We start from the raw sequence: 20,744 nt of genomic DNA on the forward strand, positions 1-20,744 counted from the left end.
TTTTTTTTTTTGGTCAAATTCTAATTTAGATGTCGAAAGGATAAATACATCATGTAATTAGATGTACACAACATTGTTCAATTTATTCTAGTATGAAAAGATGATAATATATATATATATATATATATATATATATATATATATATATATATATATATATATATATATAGAACATTGTGCAAACTATTTCTTGAAAATATTGTTCATTGTTAAAGATTTCCTTGTGCAGACTATTCTAATTAAATAATGTTTATGTTTTTAATAGAATAATTTGATTAATTACTTGAAAATAATGTGTATATTCTACTAGAATAATATTATATGTTATCTATTTTCAAAAATAAGATGCATAATCTTCTAATATAATAATGGTGTAGGATATTCTGACTTATATGTTGAATCTTCTAATAGAATAATGCTTAATTAAATCTAAACTTGTTTAAAACTCTTTGATATGTTATTATTCTAGTAATTCTAAATATTCAATATTTAATATTATGTTGTTAAGATGTAATATTCTGAAGTAATGTGAAATATTCTGAAATTAGGTATCATATTATAATTTTAGACATTATGATTTTGTTGGAAACAATTTGCTTCAAACTTTTTGTTAAATAATATGTAATATATAATTTTATACATTTTGCTTTTTGTTAGAAACAATTTGTTTTGAACCTCTTTGTAAATTATTGTGATAGCACTTGATTAATAATGAGGTAATGTAAAATATTCTAAAATTATGTGTCATATTCTAAAATTGTGTGTCATATTCTGATTTTAGAATATGTAATATGATAGAATTAAGAGTTAATGTTACAAGAATGGTGTTAGTTTAATTATTAATGTGTTGTTTATAAAGGCATATTTTTCATAATATTTTTGAATCTTGAGTATTTATATTAATTTTGTTGATGTACATGAATTGATTAAATGGAAAAATCAAAAACAAAAGTGGATGAAACTAAAACAAAGAATCTCAATAATTAGAAAACCATTCATATTTTGAAAACAAATTTTCAACATAGTATCATAAATCTTCATCATATGGTTACCTTGTTAGAGAAAGGGATGAATATGAATCTCAAAAACTCTTATCAAGTTATGGTTAAATAACAATGCACAAACAACCATAAAAAGTCTATTACATGTTTGTGACATATAAAATCTATTACATATCCATGAATCTCGATACTTATAGTTTAAAAAGTCTAGATTCAAATATTCAAGTTCCTTTCACCCTCTAGAATCCAAAAGAAATAACCATCGGGTCAAATGAATTGTTTGCAAGAGCCATATTGTGTTGCAACATTGTTACTTAGAACTACAAAAAATAATATACCACCACATTAACATATAATAAAAATAATGTACATTCATATGAATTTGATCATAAATGTATGCTCAATATTCAATAAGAATAATATGTGGTAACATGAACTAATCAGCAACATGATGTAAATAATTCGAATTAATAAATCTATGATCAATATTCTATAAGAATAACTGATACTGATAAAAAATCTACTTGGGTTTCCGCTTGATTTTCCTCATTATGGAGAATATCTGAATCAACAATACTTAACATAAAACACTAAACATAGTATTGTTCTAATTATGAAAATATGTATATATATATATATATATATATATATATATATATATATATATATATATATATAAATTTATGCTAAAAAACCATCTCCAATCTTTTGTGTTTGAAATAAAATATTAAAAAAAATAATCATGTCATTGTATTAAAGAGTTGGTTTCAATAGAAAACCAGATAAAAGACAAATGTATAACATTAAACATAGTAACGATGTTAATTACTATTGAAACAAAGTCATAAATTCTACTTCGTGGTGTAATGTTCTAGTTTGTAGCATAATATTCTAGTTATGGTTAGTACTGTAAGATATATTTAACATATGATATCATGTCAACATTATAGGTTCAATCAAGTTTTAATGAATAGAGTAAAAAATTACATGACAATGAGGACTATGACTAACCTGAACCTTTTCTACTTCATACAAAACTAGTCAATGCATCTTTTACTTAACATGCAACTGACAAGGAGGTCTATGACTAACTTGGACCTTTAACTAAGATATTACATTTTCTTTAATCTCAACATATGTCATAAGAAATTCTAATTTGAAACATTCAAGTTCCTTTCGAGTTGGGCTTCATTTACTAAATTTCTTTGCAACAAAAATGAATGAATTTTTAGAATCAATATGGATTAAAATAAATACTATGTTTTAACAAGTGATTCAAACTTCACATGGATGAAGATTTACAAAACTATATTCATAACATTTCAATGTTAGAATTAAGGTAGTCTAATCAGAATAATATACACTATTAGAGAATCACATCATGTAATAACATATTATTGATGGTATGTATCCAATAGATATAATCAGAACAATATACATTCTTATGAAATTAGCCATAAAATAACCCATTGTTAACATATACTACCTTTATAAGAACCATAATTTATTTAATAGCATCTAATATTTTTTTAGTACAACCTTTTTTGTTTCTTACAGGTTAACAAGAGCATATTTAAACAAAAGTGTGGTAAAATGCATCTCTAACAATTTGTGTTTAAAGAAAATTACATATTTTAACAAAACTAAGGTAAATTTAATTAGATTAGTCAATATTGAATTATCTTACTCTAATTCTAACTCATATTTTGGAAGTATACTCATTCTTAAATAGGAGTTTATTTATGGGAAGAAAGGGGTGATACATCAGAATATTTATTCATTCATGACTTTCATCAAACAGGTAGAATGCATGTATAGTTTAAGAGAATTTTCTCAAGAACAATAATTGATTTCAATCAATCAATATGATGTTTGATTGTTGAAATCACAAATCATTCATATATGAATTGGAGAAATCACTAGTAGCTTGATGATTCAATCAGTTCATGTTGCAAGGTTAACAATTGAACATGTTACATGCAAGTAACAATGAAAGCGATGAAAATACAAGGAAGAAAACTCAAACCTTGATCAGTTGATGAAATCGTGATGTAGAATACAAATCACAGTTTGAAAGATCATTAGCAATTGTTGAAGATGAAGATAAGCATAAATCAACTCAACACTTGAACCTCTACCTTGGATGAAATTGGTCATCACAAAGCTAAAATCATTAACAATCTTGTAATTAACTCTTGGTGTCGATAGATGAACATAAACCTCAATTACTCAGATTATCAATTGCAGATGCAGAAGAATGAAGAACATGAACTCGTAAAACATAGAAATCGCGACTTTAAAAGCTATTATTTAGCATTGTTCGATCAGTGTCCAACTCAAACTAATTATCAGTTGAAAGAATAAAAGATTTAAGGAGATAGAAGATCGATCAGATTGAACTGAAGAACAAGGAAAGTTGATCCATCGAATATCTTGGTAGAAGAATCAAAGCAGATGATTTCTTGATGATGTGAAGATAACATTAACATTATATCAGATCTGATCCTATTAAATTTTACTTAGGGACTAATCTACCCCTCATCTAATCAATTAGATTAATTAGGGTTAATCACGTTTTTTTATTAGCCACAAGATCAGTTTTGATCAAAGGCCAAGATTTGGTCCCCATGTGTCACAAAATATATGTGGTCTCAAATGAACATATATATATATATATATATATATATATATATATATATATATATATATATAAGGTCTTTTTCTATTATGTTTATTTGTATTTTAAAAGATACTAACATTTCACACGAGATAAACATTTTGCATTTTGCATTTCAGTGAGAACCATACAAAATGTTTATAGGCGCTGCGAAATGCCAAAACAACATCATTCTGGCCTTTCACAATACCTATAAGCATTTTGCAGAGTACATGCGATATGAAATGCATGGTTATTCATGGAAAATATTAGTTTTTTGCTAAATTTTGATAAACTTAAGAAAAATTGCCATATTTGTCCGTTTTTTTTTTTCATTTTGAAAGACCCACAGTTATAACAAAATATTTTTATATTTATTCAAACTTAGTCTTCCTACGCTTTTTTAGTATCACATCAAGTTCAATGTTATTTTTACAAGTTAAAACGAGCAACTTTACAATTATTATATAAAAAACCTTATAACTTCACATTCTTAAGAAACTCCTTGGAAATGACACAGTCATCATAAACTTGAGGAAGGTACAGAAGATTGAGGTGACATTTCTAAAGAAAATTACCATCTTCAATGGTAAAATGAGGAGATGACATCCTAAAAGAAATTAAGAAGATAGCATGAGGATTGACATGTAGGATTTGTTTTTTCCAAGACATGACCTTAGATAGAAATATAGGAATGTAATGAGGCTAAACATTAAGATAGATAGGTAGCATTATCACATTGTGTTGTTTGTTTTATTATCTTTATTGTTCATACATGCTTATGCTCGTATGTACGTTGATTTATTCATGTTTTAGTTTACTACTGACATTGACTTACTTCCTTTGTAGGTGCTTGGATGCGTTTGATTTATTCATATTTTGTTTTACTGCTCACATTGGCTTAGTTCCTTTGTTTCCCCAAGTGCTTGGATGTGTATGGTTGTATTATTATTTACCCATTTCTATGTCTTACTCTTCATTCACTCTGATTACTTTCACCTTGTTTCTCTCATTTATTATTTGCACATGGTGAATATCACTTGTGACACAATCATTCTATATGTTTTTAGACGTTAGTGTCAACATCTACCTCTCCATATCATATCCCATTATAATATAAGGGTTTATATCTTCTTAAACAAACATTTTAAGGATTTTTTTTATTTGGTAACCAAAAATATATATTAACATGTAATGTGAGATTATATTTGATTCTCTATCAATTTTATTTTATTTTTGATGTGGGGATTTTTGTTGTCCAATTTTGTATATATATGACAACAAATCCGTATCCCATGGATTTAATCTATACCAAATATCAAGATTTTTTTTTTTCCAAAAAGAGTTGAGCTCTACATTTTAGAAGCAAACAATTCCTTTTTAGGTTATAACAAAACGTCAAATTTCATCAAATACTTTTGTGAGTCAATCAATTTTAAAACTTGTACGATTCCTTTTGGAATGAGTGTTATGTATAAATTTGTAAAATGTCAAGATAAATATTATATTTATTACTAGTTCCTAAGGTCCTTTAGGAATAGTAAAGTTTTTATGTTGTAGATTTTTGTTATATTTTTTTGTTTGTTTTGATAGTTTTAATCCCTAAAATAATAAATTTTCCTTTTTTGTCTTTTACCCCAACATTTGTCAACTTCGAACAATGTGACTAACTCAATCCTGTCTTTCCTGTTTTTTTTTATCTCAATTTGCTTAGTCATCCACTTTTATCAACTTTTGCTCACATTTATTTGCTTGTTTTGCCCCAACATTTTAGAAGACATCCAATAATTAGCTTAAAAAAAAAAATCATTGATTATAAAACTTGTATTTTACAGTTTCCCAACACATTAAACTGTTTCAACCTCACAACTAGTTTGGTGTATTTTTATTAGTTAGACAAATTTGATTATTTTATCTATATTTTTTCTGATATTTAAGGAGAAAAAGTGAAATGAAGACAAGGTCATTGGTCCAATATCATAATTCTTTTAATGGTTTTTGGTTACAAGGGCATAGCCACCCAGGGTAGGCTTATGTCCATCCTCACATTTTCAATTTTTTTTTTCTATTAAAAATAAGATATCATTTAGATATTTATGATATATGTTATTTTTTTCTCATTTGTTTTTTTTTTTCCTCATGTTAAATTGAGGAACATCCTAAATTTTTTTGTTCTTTATGTTAAACAAAATTACTTATATATTTAGATAAATAAGAAACCCAATCATGAGTTTACTTTTATTTTTCATGGGCAATACCAAAAGGTGGAGATAAGAAATAAAACTAATAAACGACGCCGTACGGAAGGTAAACGGTAACTTAGTTGGGAGCAATTTAAAATAAGGTATGGTTCAGAGTTCAGTTACAACGGCTACCTGCAACAAGATTTCCTCCCCCATTTTTTTTTTCCACTTGTAGAACTCCTAACTCTCTTCAACAAACCGATCACATTCAACAATCTCTCGATTGTCGCTCTGTTGTTAATGGGTTAATCTTGACTCCGAACACCAGGTACACATTTGTTTCCCCTTCTCTCTCATTCCACAAACAAATTATCAAAACCCTAAGCCATTAACTTGTTCGTATTCTTTATGTGGTTTCTGTAATCGATTGAATTCGGGTGAAATATTTCTAAATTCGAACCTTTAGCATTCCAATTTGAAATTTGACACAGGGTTTTTATATATATTTTAGTTTAAACATGTCTAGGTATCCAAATGTGATATTTGATTTTAATATAGTCATTATTTTGTGATGTAAACAAAACCGATCTTGCCCAAATCGTTATATCCAGGAATTTGGGAACTCCTCACTTTTAAAATGTTAGTTCGTTTGTTCATAACATGGTAATTAGTTCTTTTGTTCCCATTTTATATCCAAAAAGAGGGTAGGTTTTGAACTCGGAAGTCAAATAGTGTCTCTGAAATTGGACTAATTCCTTGAAATTGTGATGAATTTAGTATCTTATGCTTTCAATGGCTCTGTTAGTTTAGTGTTCATGACAAATGTGATAAGAGTATTGGAAGCTTCATATTGCTAATTTTATGATGACCTTTGGTGAATGCTGATTTTCCATTTTCTCCTGTGATTATCCTAATGATAATAGTTTATCACAGGTTATATACAAAACAGTGAACATGACTGAAAAAGTTTATGAAGAGTTAGATAAGGCAAACGCTGAAATTGAAAAGCTCAGGTCAGAATATCATGTGAAATCCAATCTGTGTAACAGCTTGAAGAGATCACATGATGATCAAATCAAAAGAATCCAAGAACTCAATCTGAAACTCGAGCAACAATCACAGGAAGTAGAAGCAAAGACAGATGAAATCCATGCTGCAAATCAATCACTCAAAGAACTCCAATCCAAACTTAAAGATAAAGAGAATATCATCAAGAGTTTCACTTCTACCAATGAGAAGCTTCGTATTGATTTCAATTCAAAACTTAAGGAAACCGAAGAGGAGAAAATCAACCTTCTTTCTTCATTAGATGAAGCCAATATGAAAATCTCAGATCTAGAGCAAAAAAATCGTGATTTTATGGACAAGATTGAGGTTCTGAAAGAAGGGATTGTGTCTGTTTCACAGAAGAAATGTGCAAGTGAAAGCAAAGTGGCTAAAGCTTCTAAACAAATGAGAGAAAGAGGAGATATGTTTGAAAAGCTGGAAGAGGAAAAAGTGAAGCTTGAAGAACAGATCAAATGGAAGAATGAACAGTTCAAGCACTTAGAAGAAGCCCATGAAAAACTTAGAGATAAACTTCGCATAAAGGAAAAAGAATGGGATATGGAAAAAAGTTCTTTTTTTGATGAAATATCCACATTGGAAACAAAGTTAGATTCTCAAATCACACTGTCAGAAGATCTGAAAAGACGATTAGAGGCATCCAATCAAGATCTTGCTCATGAAAAGAATCAAAGAAAGAATCAAATTCAAGAAGCGAGTAACTCATCTTCTATTGCAAAGCTTCAAAAAAAGCTTAAGACTTTGGAACAGATTCATAGTAAATGTTCTGGTCAAATTGAAGTCAAAGAAGCTGAATGGAGATCTCAAATGGAAAAAGTTGTTTCAGACTTGAATTCTTGCAGAAAAGAGATAGAAAAGAAAGATTCACATTTGATGAAGATTACAAAAGAGTTAGATGATTATAACTCTTTAATGTTCAAGTCAACAATGGAGAAAGAAGAGTCTGAAGTCATGATAGTGGCATTAAAGTCAACCCTTTTGGAGGCCAAGTCAAAGATTTATGATCTTGTTAAATTTCAAGAAAGTATGAAAGAACAAGATGCAGAAATGGAGTCATTGAAAAAAGAGATGAAGAAAGTATGTGATTTGTTAGATATGGCAAATGAAGAAGTAGCTGAAAGATGTTGTGAAGTAAATGAAGTTGAATTTGAGCTCCAAATATGGAAATCGATTGCTGAAAATCTAAAAGTCAACTTAGAAGTCAACCATCAAATGAGACGCGAAGTGGAAGCTTCTTTATTATCTCAAGTCGCCATTGAAGTAAACCTAAAAGAAGAAAATGAAGAAAAGGGTAAAAGAATCAATGATCTTGAACAACAACTTGAAGAATCAAAGAAAAAAATGGAAATGGATACCCTTTTGAGATTTAGTAAAGAAAAACAAAGTCTTGATAAGATTGTAGAAGAGAAAGATGAGAGGATTAAGAATCTTCAAAAGATTATGGAATCTTTGGAGGAAGAATTTAATGATTCGAGTGTTTGTTTTTCTTCTCAATTATCAAAAATGCAAAGTGAGGTAAATGTTTTTCATGAAGCTTGGGAGAAGATAAGAACAAGTGTGGTGATGAAGGAGATTGAAGTGGAATTAAGGGATTTGATGATTGTGGAAATGGAAAAAGATTTAGAGAAGATATTTTTAGAGAAGGAAAAATTGATGGAGATTATTGGAGGTGTTTCTGAAAGGATTAATAAGTTATCAAGAGAAGATGGACAAATGATGGGGACTTTGAGAAGTATAGTGAGGAGTTTTGATGATGAAAAAGACCGTTTTGACCCTGTGAAAGAAAACACAAATGTGTTTCAGTCTCCTAAAAGGAGGACTATGGTGGAAAGTGGTCATGATCTTCGGTCACCGTTGAGAGCTCTCAACAGTTAATTTTTTTTTTCTTTTTTTCTTTTTACATATAACTATGTATTTTGTTTTAATTCTTTTGTTTGTAATTTGTATGAATCCATTCGCTAAAAATAACATAACTAAAGATTTAATGAGAAGGCTTTTTTTTCAATTCTTTCTCAATGAAATCTTGAATGTTTTGTATCTTCGTATTGTGTTCTTGATTTGATCATTCCTTGATAATTCTCATCTCTAATTCTGCATTTATGTCGTTGATTGTGTTTGAGATTTTACATACAAACTGATAATATTGAAACAGAAAATTTGATTAACAAAAATGACACATAACAACCATCAATATTGACACAAATTAAACAAGTGTTCAAAATATGTTTCAAACTCCACATGCAACGTACTCTTTAGTATTCTCCTAAAAATTATTTCAATATAAGTATGTTAGTTGTATTCTAATTTAATGCTAAGGAAAGTGAACTGTACTTATCTTTTGTCTCTTTTTCACTTTTAGTTTAGGTTTTGGTTGTCCTTTTTTACATATAGTCTTGTTATGGCTATCATATTAACAAATTTTGCATAGAACTTGATTTCCATCTAATTAAACAACTTGGCAACACTTGCCAGCGAACAAATAACACACATTTGACTTTTAGGGAAACCGTTGAGACTTTGGGATTTGTTATAAATTGTTGCACGTTGAATTTAAAGAGAACATGAAGATATATCCATGGGTTTCTCTCTTTGGATTGATTATTCATAGTGTAACTAACCTCGGAAGCTCTAGTACCTTTTTTTGGCTTCCAATCCGGTGATAATAGTGTATCTCTGCGAAACAACAAGCAATGGATTTATATTAAATAAATACTTATTTACAGTTTGTTAATAACATGCCTAATATAAAGGGTCATTTGTTATTTGGAATCACTATTAAACACAAGGGTAAACCATTGTAATGTTAGATTGTTTGGGCTTCAATTATATGCCAAAAATATACGTCATTCCAAGCAAAATTGTTGAAAATTTCATCTTCCAAGAGTTTATTATAGTAAGCAAGTTCATCTTCCTAACCTCCAACTGAATATGAAGGAATAAATCAATACCGAAGGATATACACAATGTAATAAAGAACGAAAGCCACAAATCAAACTCTTTTGCAATTATGAACACAATATATTAAATTACCAATACAGTAAAAATACATAATAATCATAAGAAATTTATAAAAATGTTAGAAATTATTATCACCAAGAATAGCAATATATTTTCAAAAAAAAAATTATTAGCGCATCATACTTTCATTACTTTGTAACCGAAACCAAAAATTACTTTGTTAAATGCAATAAATAACAATGTCCTTTCTAAACAGTATTAGCCTTAAATTGCCTTGAATAAATAAACGAGTATGTATTTCTTTTACACATGAGTCACAAACTTTATTCTTCAATTCAAATGTAAAATTAGCTGAAAAAATCTACTTGATGTAACTTTGCTTCAGAAGTGTGTCCCAATCTTTTATGCCAAACGGAAACATCACACCTTTTTTTTTGTCAAATTCATCTGATAGATACCTTTGTCACATTGCCCCTCCATCCATCAAGCTCCTCATCTGCATGTCATATATTATTTTTTAAGGACTATATTAGAATAAACAGTATTAGCCTTAAATTGCCTTGAAATTAGGATGAAAGTTCCTTCAACTAGTTATCATCAGGAATCTTGAAGTACAAAACAAAACTAAATTCATGACCATCAATTTCACCAATATAGAATATAGTAGAATCAGACTTGAGCTTAGTTCCATGTTTCCATCAAATTCCCCTGCAACATACCACCAAATTGGATCATCTACCAGTAAAAAATTACTTTCTTCCATGTCCAAGCATTAAGAATACATAGTATATTGACACTAAAACTAACATTTAAAGTTCATATGAAAGAAAAAAAAAGGACAAAACTACAAGATTGGTCCCTATGGTATTCAAAAAACTTTGGATAGAGTCCAAAAAGTTTTCAACTTGTATAGAAGGTCCAAAATCAAGAGTTTTCTAGTTTTTGGTCCTTGATACACTTGAAAAGTTGATTTTACCCTTTTCATTTTTTTTTTATTTTTTTTTATTTTGGTATTTAAATAATTAAAATAAGAAATAAGAAATAAAATCTTACCCAACCTCTCTCTCTCACACTCTTTCTCTCTCTCTCTCTCTCTCTCTCTCTCTATATATATATATATATATATATATATATATATATATATATATATATATATATATATATATATATATATATCTACGGTGGTATCCACCCCCACACTTCAAAAAAAAAGTCAAATTAAGATTTAAAGATAGGATGTTTGTGTTTGATCTCTTACAAAAACATCAATTTCGTACTTGAAGGTGGGGTTTTTCTGATAAATTGAGATCTGTAACATCTCCTTCACCCCTCCTGTTCTAATCTCTCAGTTGTAATTCAATCATCACCTATTCACCAGCTTATCACCAATTCCTCTCCACCCCATTGGCATCATCAAGGTTTTCTGGGGGTTTCTAGTAAATTGAGATTTAGGAAAACCTTGCAAACCCATTTCTTCTTTTCTTCATTCACCATTATGCTTTAACTGAGGGGGGGGGGGGGGAGATAGAAAGAGAAAGAGAGAGAGAGAATGATTTGTTGATCTCTTCCCTTCCGACCTTTCTCCAACACATACCATTTAGGGCTCCTGGGAGATTAATCAATTAATTCACAATCCAACCTAATGCAAATTCAAGCATGTATCATTGTTAGCACACAAGTAAATGAAATATTCTAGTTTCAGTTATCTAGCTTATTGTGATTTTGATTTTGGGTTATTGGTTTCGTTACGATGTGAGTTCAAATTCAAGCTTGTATCACCGATGTTAATTATTGTCGAAATCCCTGAGAGGATACGAAAATCCTCATGTGAGTTCTTCCACTTCCTTGAATGATACTTAAATAAGAACTAGAACCTGGAATTTCAACACCTAAAGGAGTTTGAATTCACGGGATGTATGGTGAAGAAGAAGACGAAGGAAGAGAGAGTCAGAGAGAGAGAGAGAGAGAGAGAGAAAGTCAAAGAGAGAGAAGGGGAGGGTAGGGCAGGAGGGTGGGATAGCTTATTCTTTTTTTTTTTGTTAATTAAAAAAGTGTGTGTATATATATATATATATATATATATATATATATATATATATATATATATATATATATATATATATATAAACTTTGTTCCCTTATAAATAGTAAACTTGCATGTTTTTTTGTCAATTTTACCCTTCATTTTTTAACCATTTTGACACTTTTGGTCATTTCAATAAAAAAATTTACATTTTTAGGAACTTTTTAATATTCAAAGTTTGGCCACAAAACTTTAAGGAATTAACAACTTTGGTCCATTTTCTAAAAACTTGCTAATTCCAACTCCTTTAATTCTTTAACAATTTTGACACTTTATCCTTACAGTAAAATACTTTTACATTTTTTCATAAAAAAACACAAAAAACGGCCCGGGGCAAAGCCCGGGTTTTTCCGCTAGTTAAGACTAAAATCACGGAAATTTCTTAATTTTGGACGTTTCTGCGAGTTAAAAACTTTTTGGACCCTATCAAAAGTTTTTTTGGATATCACAAGGATCAATCTTGCAGATTTGTCAAAAAAAAAACATAACAAACCATGGGCCGACATTGGTGCCTTCAACCCGCTAAACACAGTGATGAAATTCACCTCTAGCTGTTGAATCTCTCAAATAAATCTCAGTCAGCTGGTCCGGAAAATCCCTACGCTAACATCATCAGATAATATCCAATTAATAATTGGATGTCGACCCATAATCAAGAATCTAAACTACTTGTCCAATATCCATGGTAAAAGACCATTTTACCCTTTTTTTTACTTGGACAAAAACCAAGGCCCAACTCATTTTCTCAAAAGGCCTAAATTCCTAAATGACATCACAAGGCCCAATAAGGCCCAACTTCCAAATTGGGCATAAAAATCATCATAGACCTAATGCCAAGAAAGTCCATGGTTTATTCATGGACCAAAGTCAAAATTCTAATGGACCAATAAGGCCCAAACCCTAAAAGCCCAAAATATGGCCCAAACCTGAGGAAGTCAAACCGAAAGTCAATATGCTGAGTACGCATGCGTATTCAGCTCGTACGCTTAACGTACTCGTTCTGGAGCCAATAGGCGCAACATACCAGCTGGGTACCCCCATGTACTCCCCAGATTACCTATCCACTCCATTAAACACTTATTAGGTTAGAACAACATGCCAAACTCTTAGATTTGATTCTAGAAGGTGACTTAACACGTAAAGTTGACAACTTTTCACCCATGAATGACTTAATGGGGCCCACAACTCAAAAAGAAGCTTAATGAGAACCTTAACATTTACATGGACCTATATCTTACATAAAGTTTACATTTTTATGGACAAGGGACCTCAATAGAGCTAAGATCTAACATCCATGGCTTCTGGAGTAGATCATAAGCTCAACTTTAGCTCAAAAGACCCAAAAATGCATAAATAGCACCCTAAGTTGGATCTAGCACATAGAATCATCAAGATGTGAGCTTTTTACCTCAAATGACTTGTTAAGATGAAGACGACCCTAGATCTACAAGCTCAAGCTACTCCCAAGCAACCACCAAGTCTTCTTCTTCACTAGAAACACCGCCAAATCTCACTTTCAAGCTCAAAACTCACCAAAAGCACTTAGGGTTTTGTTTTTAGGGGTAGAGAGTGATGGAGGCAGATCAATAGAATGTCCAAAGGTGGTATAAGTTGCTTAAATATGATGTAAACCCTAAAAATTAGGGTTTGCCCCTGCACCACGTACACCATATGTACTCTACGTACGCCCCCACGTACGTGGATGAATCCCGCGTCCAGAAAAGAGCTAGTACGCTAAGCGTACTCATGGAGTACTCCCCGCGTACTAGCTAGGGACCAAAAAGGTAAAGATTTTGCATTAAGGGATAAAAGGGAAACATACCAAATTACGAATGTTACACTATTTGTTACTTTGATTCTATGGATTTGACTTGAAAACAATACTTGACGATCTTGTGTGTGTGTGTGTGTGTTTTTTTTTTTTTTTTTTTTTTTTTTTTTTTTTGTGAAAAAGCTTTATAAAATGAAAAATGTTATCATGGATTTTGGGATGTTATAATAGCACAATAATACAGTTGGCCATGATGTTGATAAGACAAACTGAGTTTTGATTCATGGGGAATACCTTTCACCAAATGAACAAATTCAGTGAATATGGTACTCTCGTAAAATTCAACACCCTAGCAAAACATTCTCAGAATGTATCCCGGTGGCCATACATATGACAGTTGGGAAATAACAAATTCTCATCTTTTGTCGGTGATAAGCAATACAAAATACTCACAATTTATACTATAATTTTTTAGAGAAAACAAGATCAAAAACTCTAACCTTTATCTAAAAACGATACTCATTGTAGTATATAGTAGTCAAATTTCATGAATTATTAGTCAACTTCTACCAAATAGTAGTTAGATACCAACAAAGGAAAAAAAAAAAAAGACACCAAAACCGTAGACCATAGCCGAAACAGTAGACATTTATGGTCTATGATTTGGGATATATTATGTGACTGAGAGGATACCGTAGACCATAAAATGGTCCATGATTTTGTTTTGCAAAAATGAAAAAAAAAATCTTTAAATACATAACTCGAAATCATAGACCGTTTAAACAAAAAAAGTAGATGATTTTAATGACCTACGGTTTTGATAGCTATTTTGGAACAAAACCTAATTTTTGACTAAAATAAAGATGTAAGAAGTTGTCACAACTCATACATGAATCAGCAAATAAATTTTGGAAGAAAGGGAGGGCTAAAAGACGAAGGAGCTTCAAAGTTGACGACGAAGGAAAAAGGCGCACGTCCTTCGGGAAAAACAACCATCGTTCCTCTCTTCTTTTGATAACCAGCCAATATTGCTCTGATTTCTTGCTGTAGAGGTTATCACTTTCCTCTTATTAATGTAGTTTGTTAATGCTTTCCTGATTTAACTCTGAAATTCTTCCCTCAATGAATCAATAACACCTCAGCGTTTCCCTAAATTTCGACTTATTGTTTACATAATTCGATGTGTATATGGATGCTATCGAGCTATTACTAAGCAAACGTCTTTCAATGATATTATTTCTTCCACCGTCATCAATTTGTGATTGCTTTCTAGAAAAAAGTAATCCTAGAAATATAAACAATTGGTACTTTAGGGTTCGAGAGGTTTGTTTGGGTCTAATCGAGATTCTAGTCCTGTTTTCGATTTGATACTTACTTATTAAGTCTGCGAATAATCCGTGACTGAGAAAATTGGTGAATTATTGCCAATTTGAATATCTAGTTGTCTCAAATGGTGAATCGCTGATGCGTTACAAGGTTTCGTTTGTTTGTTTTTCTAATGTAAACTTCATTTTTGTACTTCATATTTCGATGCATTGCATATTGACATTGCTCCTAATTCCTAAATTTTTAGGTCTCTTTCTAAAGGCTTGGTGGAAGCCAAAACAGTGTTGTTGAATGTTGAGTTCCATTCTTATCTTATGCTGAATGTTGGTAACTGCATCCTCATCAGATGATGGCTATGACTGGTTCTTTGAATTTCTCTCACAAATGGGGAATTTGCAAGAAGCAGCACTACAACAAGCAGTTTCAGGTATGAATCTGTTCTCCTTTATTTCCAATAATCATATTAACCCTTCTCAAAGCTAATAACATCTTTCACAAAATGTCATGTGTACTCAACAGGACATAACTAGAAGTAACAAATTACATACACTACCCTCCAGTCTCTCATCACTTGCTTCAGTATGGTTCTTTTCATCATGAATAGAATCTAGTAGTGAAAATTTACTTACATAAATTACAAAAATAACCCTTTAATATCTCTTTCTTTCAGCAACACGATTCCTTGAGCATCAACCTTTCTATTCGATTACAGAAACCATTAACTACTGCTCCTAACAGATTCAATCTACTACAATGCAATTGTGCTCTGAATCCAACCCAATCTTTTGGGGCTTCTGCAATCAAGAACACTGCTCTTGCCTTGTCAAAGTGAGATCTTAATCTCTGTTTTTTCAAAAACTACATGTTCTTGAACATTCAGATATTATCAATATGAACATTGATCAAAATTTCTTTCAGTGCTTTGCAAGGTAAACCTATTATACTCAAGCTGCTTCCAGCAGTGGGTATTGTTGTTTTTGCTGTATGGGGTCTTGGGCCACTAATGAGACAAAGCAGAAACATCTTTCTCCATGTTTGTGTCTTTTTCTTATCTCCATCTCATTTTTTCTTCCCCTTTTTTCTTTCCTTTTTTATTAACATTGTATTTTTTTTTTCAGAAAAGTGATGGGAGTTGGGGAAAGAGTAGCACAAATTTTGTCATGACCTCATACCTTCAGCCTTTGTTGCTATGGACAGGGGCAATGCTTATTTGCAGGTTTAAAACTTATAATAAATTAGGGGATGATTTTGAAATTCTTAACCCTAATTCCAAACTAATAACATTTAACTTTCTTTCAGTGCATTGGATCCAATTGTTCTTCCATCAGAAGCTAGCCAAATTGTTATAAAACGCCTCTTAACTTTTGTAAAATCATTGTCTACTGTTCTTGCACTTGCTTACTGTTTATCCAGGTGAGTAATGAGTTATAAAAAATATGTTTTGACTATAATTAAATTTATATAACTAATTCTTTTATCTTTAAATCATCTATGCAGTGCAATTCAACAAACACAAAACTTTTTACTGGAGAAAAATGATGCTACTGATACAAGAAACGTACGATTTTCTCATTTTCTCATTTTCAATTTCCTTCCTCTTTCTACACGTATAATAATCTTTTTAGTAACTTTTAAATATAATTATTGTTTTTTCACAGATGGGGTTTCAATTTGCTGGAAAAGCTGTATACACAGGTGTATGGGTTGCTGCTGTATCACTTTTCATGGAGTTGCTCGGTTTTTCTACTCAAAAATGGCTTACTGCAGGAGGCCTTGGGACAGTTTTATTGACACTTGCTGGACGTGAGGTGTAAATATTTTCCTATTTCTTTCATGTTTCATCATTTTTGAAGAAATATTTAAATATTTAATTAAGTTAATCTTTATATATATATCTAGATCTTCACGAATTTTCTGTCAAGTGCAATGATTCATGCAACAAGGCCATTTGTTGTGAATGAGTGGATTAAAGCAAAGATTGAAGGCTATGAAGTTTCTGGAACTGTAGAGGTTTGTTTCTTTTTATTAATGATAAAAAATATAAAAACTTTTATATATTTGTATAGTTATTTTTTAAAAAATTTGAAATTGCAGCATGTTGGATGGTGGTCTCCTACAATTATAAGAGGTGAAGATCGTGAAGCTATTCACATTCCAAATCATAAGTTTACTATGAATGTTGTGAGAAATATGACTCAAAAGACTCATTGGCGAATTAAAACTCATTTAGCTATTAGTCATTTAGATGTCAACAAGATTAATGTAAGTTATATAAACTATAAAACTTTTATATATTATATATTTTATTACACCAAAATTTTAAGATTTATCTGTTAATTACAGAGTATTGTGGCTGATATGCGAAAAGTATTGGCAAAGAATCCTCAAGTAGAACAGCAAAGATTGCATAGGAGGGTATTTCTGGAAAATGTGGATCCTGAAAATCAAGCTCTTTTGGTTGGTTTTATTTTATCTTTAACAGTAAATGCACTTTTCGATTTGTTTTCATTTTTACTTATTTTAATGTCTCTGTTGTGCAGATTCTGATATCATGCTTTGTGAAAACTTCTCATTTTGAAGAGTACTTATGTGTAAAGGTAATATTATAAAAATTTATACTCGTAATAAATTCGTATCAAGAACATTAGTATCTACAAAATTCAAATTCAAAAAAAGAGAAGGGAACTAAAAGTGTCGTGGGCCAAGGACAAAATGGTCATTTTGCATGTAAAATAGCTTTAAAACTTGTATTTTTCAAGACAAGTAACAATAGAATACGTTATAATTTAGAAAATAGATTGATAATAAAATTAAGAGATATTTACGATAGTAGTCTCTATGGTTTACTGTTTTTTTTCCCTGTTTTGGTCCAAGGGCAAAATGGTCATTTTAAAAAATTAAAAGCTGAGTAGTTAATTTCAAGAGTAAATTAGATTTTCGGTCCCTAAGTATAGCTGATTTTTTCAATATTGTTTCCAAAAAGTTTTCTTTTTCAAATTTGGTCCTTATTTGAGGTTTTTGTAACATTTTTGGTCCCTGTTTCAAGTAAAATGACTATTTTTGTGGACCAATGTTGTAATAACCAGCTAAACTCGGGGACCAAAAATAGTTAGTTTACTTCGAACCAGGATAAAAAAACATTACAAAAACTCAAATAAGGACCAAATCGCAAAAACCAGCTATTCCCAGGGACCGGAAATGTAATTTACTCTAAATTCAACGATCATGGGACCAAAATTGTTATGGAACATCAAAACAAGGACCAGAACAGCAAACTGATTTCTTTTGGGACCAAACCTGAAAAAACATGGCAAACTCAGGGACCAAAGTTGTAATTCACTCTATTTTTGTGATATGAAATGGTATGAAAACAGGAAGGGATCTTGTTGGATCTTCTGAGAGTGATTAGTCACCACCGGGCCCGACTTGCAACTCCAATCCGTACAGTTCAAAAGATATACAACGATGCTGACCTGGACGGCTTCCCCTTTGCTGACTCAGCCTTCACCCGTGGGCGGGGCCCTTCCAACCGCCCCTTGCTCTTGATGGAACCCAACTACAAAGTCAACTCAGAAGACAAGTCAAAAAGTCAAAACAACAAGTCTTCAGTCAAGTCAAACAGCAAGACACCCGACTCCAAAACCAAAGACACACCACCACCAGTAGCTGCTGATGTTAATGTTAAGAACATTAATAAAGAAGTGTCTGTAACAGATAAGAAGCCTAATTCAGATGCCACGTCATCATCAAGTGAAAAGTCAACTGTAACAGAACAAAAGGGGTCAAGGGGTGGTTCGAATGCAATGGAAGAGAATATTGTACTTGGTGTTGCATTGGATGGATCCAAGAGAACTCTTCCTATTGAAGATGAAGAAATGGAGAGTGGTGGTGAAGTCAAGGAGCTTACTAAAACTGTGAGTACTAAGGACAAGAAAGATGGAAATACCCCTGGCTCTACGGGTGCTTGATAAGTAAAGAAGTTAATCTAGTTGACTCCACTCCTGAGGTTTTATAATTGGGGGTGATGGATAGGTTTTTGATTTATATTTGATTGAATTGTGATGCAGTCTTTGCATGTTAGATATGTGAATACGTTGGATGCTTTATTTTTCGCTTTAATTAGGTATGCCAAATATAAATACATACAAAAAAATATATATATTTATATCTTTTCGGATTCCCTTAGGGCATGTTTGGGTATTTTTAGTTTTTGTTGTATCAAACGATACATTATCTAACATATTTAAGCGTAGGATGGAACAAAAGTTTGATATAAGAATCATAAAATTCAACTATCATTCAACAAAAAAAATATATTTCTAATAAGACAGTTTTACTATTTTATTGGTATGAAGATATGATTTTTTTAAAGGTTAATATGGTATTTAAAATTGAGAAAATATACGACAAACCAACAGATATTACTGTGACGCAAAGTTGATGAATACATAAACAAAAGTAAATTTCAATAGAGTGATTTGTTTACTCGTTGTGCTAAAAAACCATCTTGTTTGGAACGCTAATCTGCAAATTGGCACAAGTTGATGAATACATAAACAAAATTAAATTTCAATACAGTGATTTGTTTACTCGTGCTAAAAAACCATCTTGTTTGGAACACTAATCTGCAAATTAGCACACTCTGTATAAGAAAATCAACGGTTTTTTGGAAAGAGAACTTCTCTAACTAGGGTTCCAAGTCAACTTTCGTGTACCGACTAATCCTCTGTTGCAACTTGCAAACATGAGGCTATCTCTCATGCTCTGGAGTTATTGCAGACGAATCTTTATGATCACAAGGGCTGAGTAATATCAAGATTTGAGCTCAGTGATATCAAGATTTGAACATGGATCAATATGTTATCCATCATATCTTTCACATACCTTACTAGGCCACATACAACTACTTAAAAATGCAAAATGTAAAAAACAAAAAAAACAAAACAAAACAAAACAAAACAAAACAAAACTCAAATATAAATAATAACAAGTTAAGGTCAACTATATAAATATAAATAATAACAAGTTACTATGTAATAAACTAAGCTCTCATCCCTAAAATCAAAATTGGATGTAGGTTTAGGAATAGAAAATCCTTACAACAAAACTCCATCTTGAAGTCATTGGATACATGGGGAAAAGAGGATGGTATCAAGAAGTTAGTTCAAAATATGTTAGACAATCCCAAGGTAGGGGCTATGGGACAGGGTGGAGGCATCATTCGGAAGGAGTCTACATCAAGTAACACCAACATCAAGCAGTGTTTCCGTAAGGTTGTAGATGAGCATTTTACCGCAACTGTGAAAGTGTTATGCTCATCAGGTGTGGCGCCATATAATGATGATACTATTAAAGCTTTGGAGGACAAACACCCTTTCAGGCCACCCCATCCATGCCAAGCCCCATAATTTCTGAACCTCCCCTTGTAGCAGATTTTGACTGTGTATTTGCTTGCATTAAATCTTTCCCTGAAGGAACTTCTTGCGGGAGAGATGGCTTGAGGGCTCAACACTTACTGGATGCCCTTCGTAGAGAAGGGTCGGCTATAGCTACAAATCTCATACGTGCTATCACTTCAGTGGTTAATTTATGGTTAGCGGGAAGATATCCGACCATTTTGGCAGAGTTTGTTGCATCCGCTCCTCTCACGCCTCTGCTTAAACCTGACAACGGGATCCGTCCAAGTGCAGTAGGCACTATA

At 31.4% G+C, this 20,744-nt stretch overlaps 2 protein-coding genes across 3 annotated transcripts; both read left to right on the forward strand.

Annotated features, from left to right (window-relative positions):
- Window positions 1-6,012: 6,012 nt before the first annotated feature.
- LOC145031690 (uncharacterized protein At4g38062-like) lies at window positions 6,013-8,942 on the forward strand. The gene is made up of 2 exons (XM_078980292.1): window positions 6,013-6,168; window positions 6,774-8,942. The coding sequence occupies exon 2, from the start codon at window positions 6,795-6,797 to the stop codon at window positions 8,778-8,780; it is 1,986 nt and encodes a 661-aa protein (XP_078836418.1). The 5' UTR covers window positions 6,013-6,168; window positions 6,774-6,794; the 3' UTR covers window positions 8,781-8,942.
- Window positions 8,943-14,584: 5,642 nt separating this feature from the next.
- LOC145031691 (mechanosensitive ion channel protein 2, chloroplastic-like) lies at window positions 14,585-19,223 on the forward strand. Of its 2 annotated transcripts, XM_078980293.1 has the most exons (14): window positions 14,585-14,769; window positions 15,291-15,470; window positions 15,563-15,622; window positions 15,714-15,871; window positions 15,962-16,076; window positions 16,162-16,259; window positions 16,343-16,456; window positions 16,541-16,601; window positions 16,702-16,851; window positions 16,943-17,053; window positions 17,138-17,305; window positions 17,387-17,500; window positions 17,584-17,640; window positions 18,418-19,223. In XM_078980293.1, exons 2-14 carry the CDS (start codon window positions 15,390-15,392, stop codon window positions 19,009-19,011), a joined length of 1,881 nt encoding a protein of 626 aa, XP_078836419.1. In that variant the 5' UTR covers window positions 14,585-14,769; window positions 15,291-15,389; the 3' UTR covers window positions 19,012-19,223. The 2 variants fall into 2 exon arrangements, with proteins under 2 accessions (XP_078836419.1, XP_078836420.1); XM_078980294.1 differs by lacking the exon at window positions 15,563-15,622.
- Window positions 19,224-20,744: the final 1,521 nt, after the last annotated feature.

Source organism: Lactuca saligna, chromosome 2, assembly GCF_052625555.1.
Source record: "Lactuca saligna cultivar CGN05327 chromosome 2, ASM5262555v1, whole genome shotgun sequence".
In the NCBI taxonomy this organism is placed as follows: Eukaryota; Viridiplantae; Streptophyta; class Magnoliopsida; order Asterales; family Asteraceae; genus Lactuca; species Lactuca saligna.

Excerpts from the sequence above, each read along its gene's own strand:
- LOC145031691 (XM_078980293.1), top strand. The coding sequence starts at position 15,390 with ATGATGGCTATGACTGGTTCTTTGAATTTCTCTCACAAATGGGGAATT. Across the intron at positions 16,602-16,701 it reads ATGCTACTGATACAAGAAAC|ATGGGGTTTCAATTTGCTGG; the intron begins GTACGATTTTCT and ends GTTTTTTCACAG. Across the intron at positions 17,054-17,137 it reads AAGTTTCTGGAACTGTAGAG|CATGTTGGATGGTGGTCTCC; the intron begins GTTTGTTTCTTT and ends TTGAAATTGCAG.
- LOC145031690 (XM_078980292.1), top strand. The coding sequence starts at position 6,795 with ATGACTGAAAAAGTTTATGAAGAGTTAGATAAGGCAAACGCTGAAATT.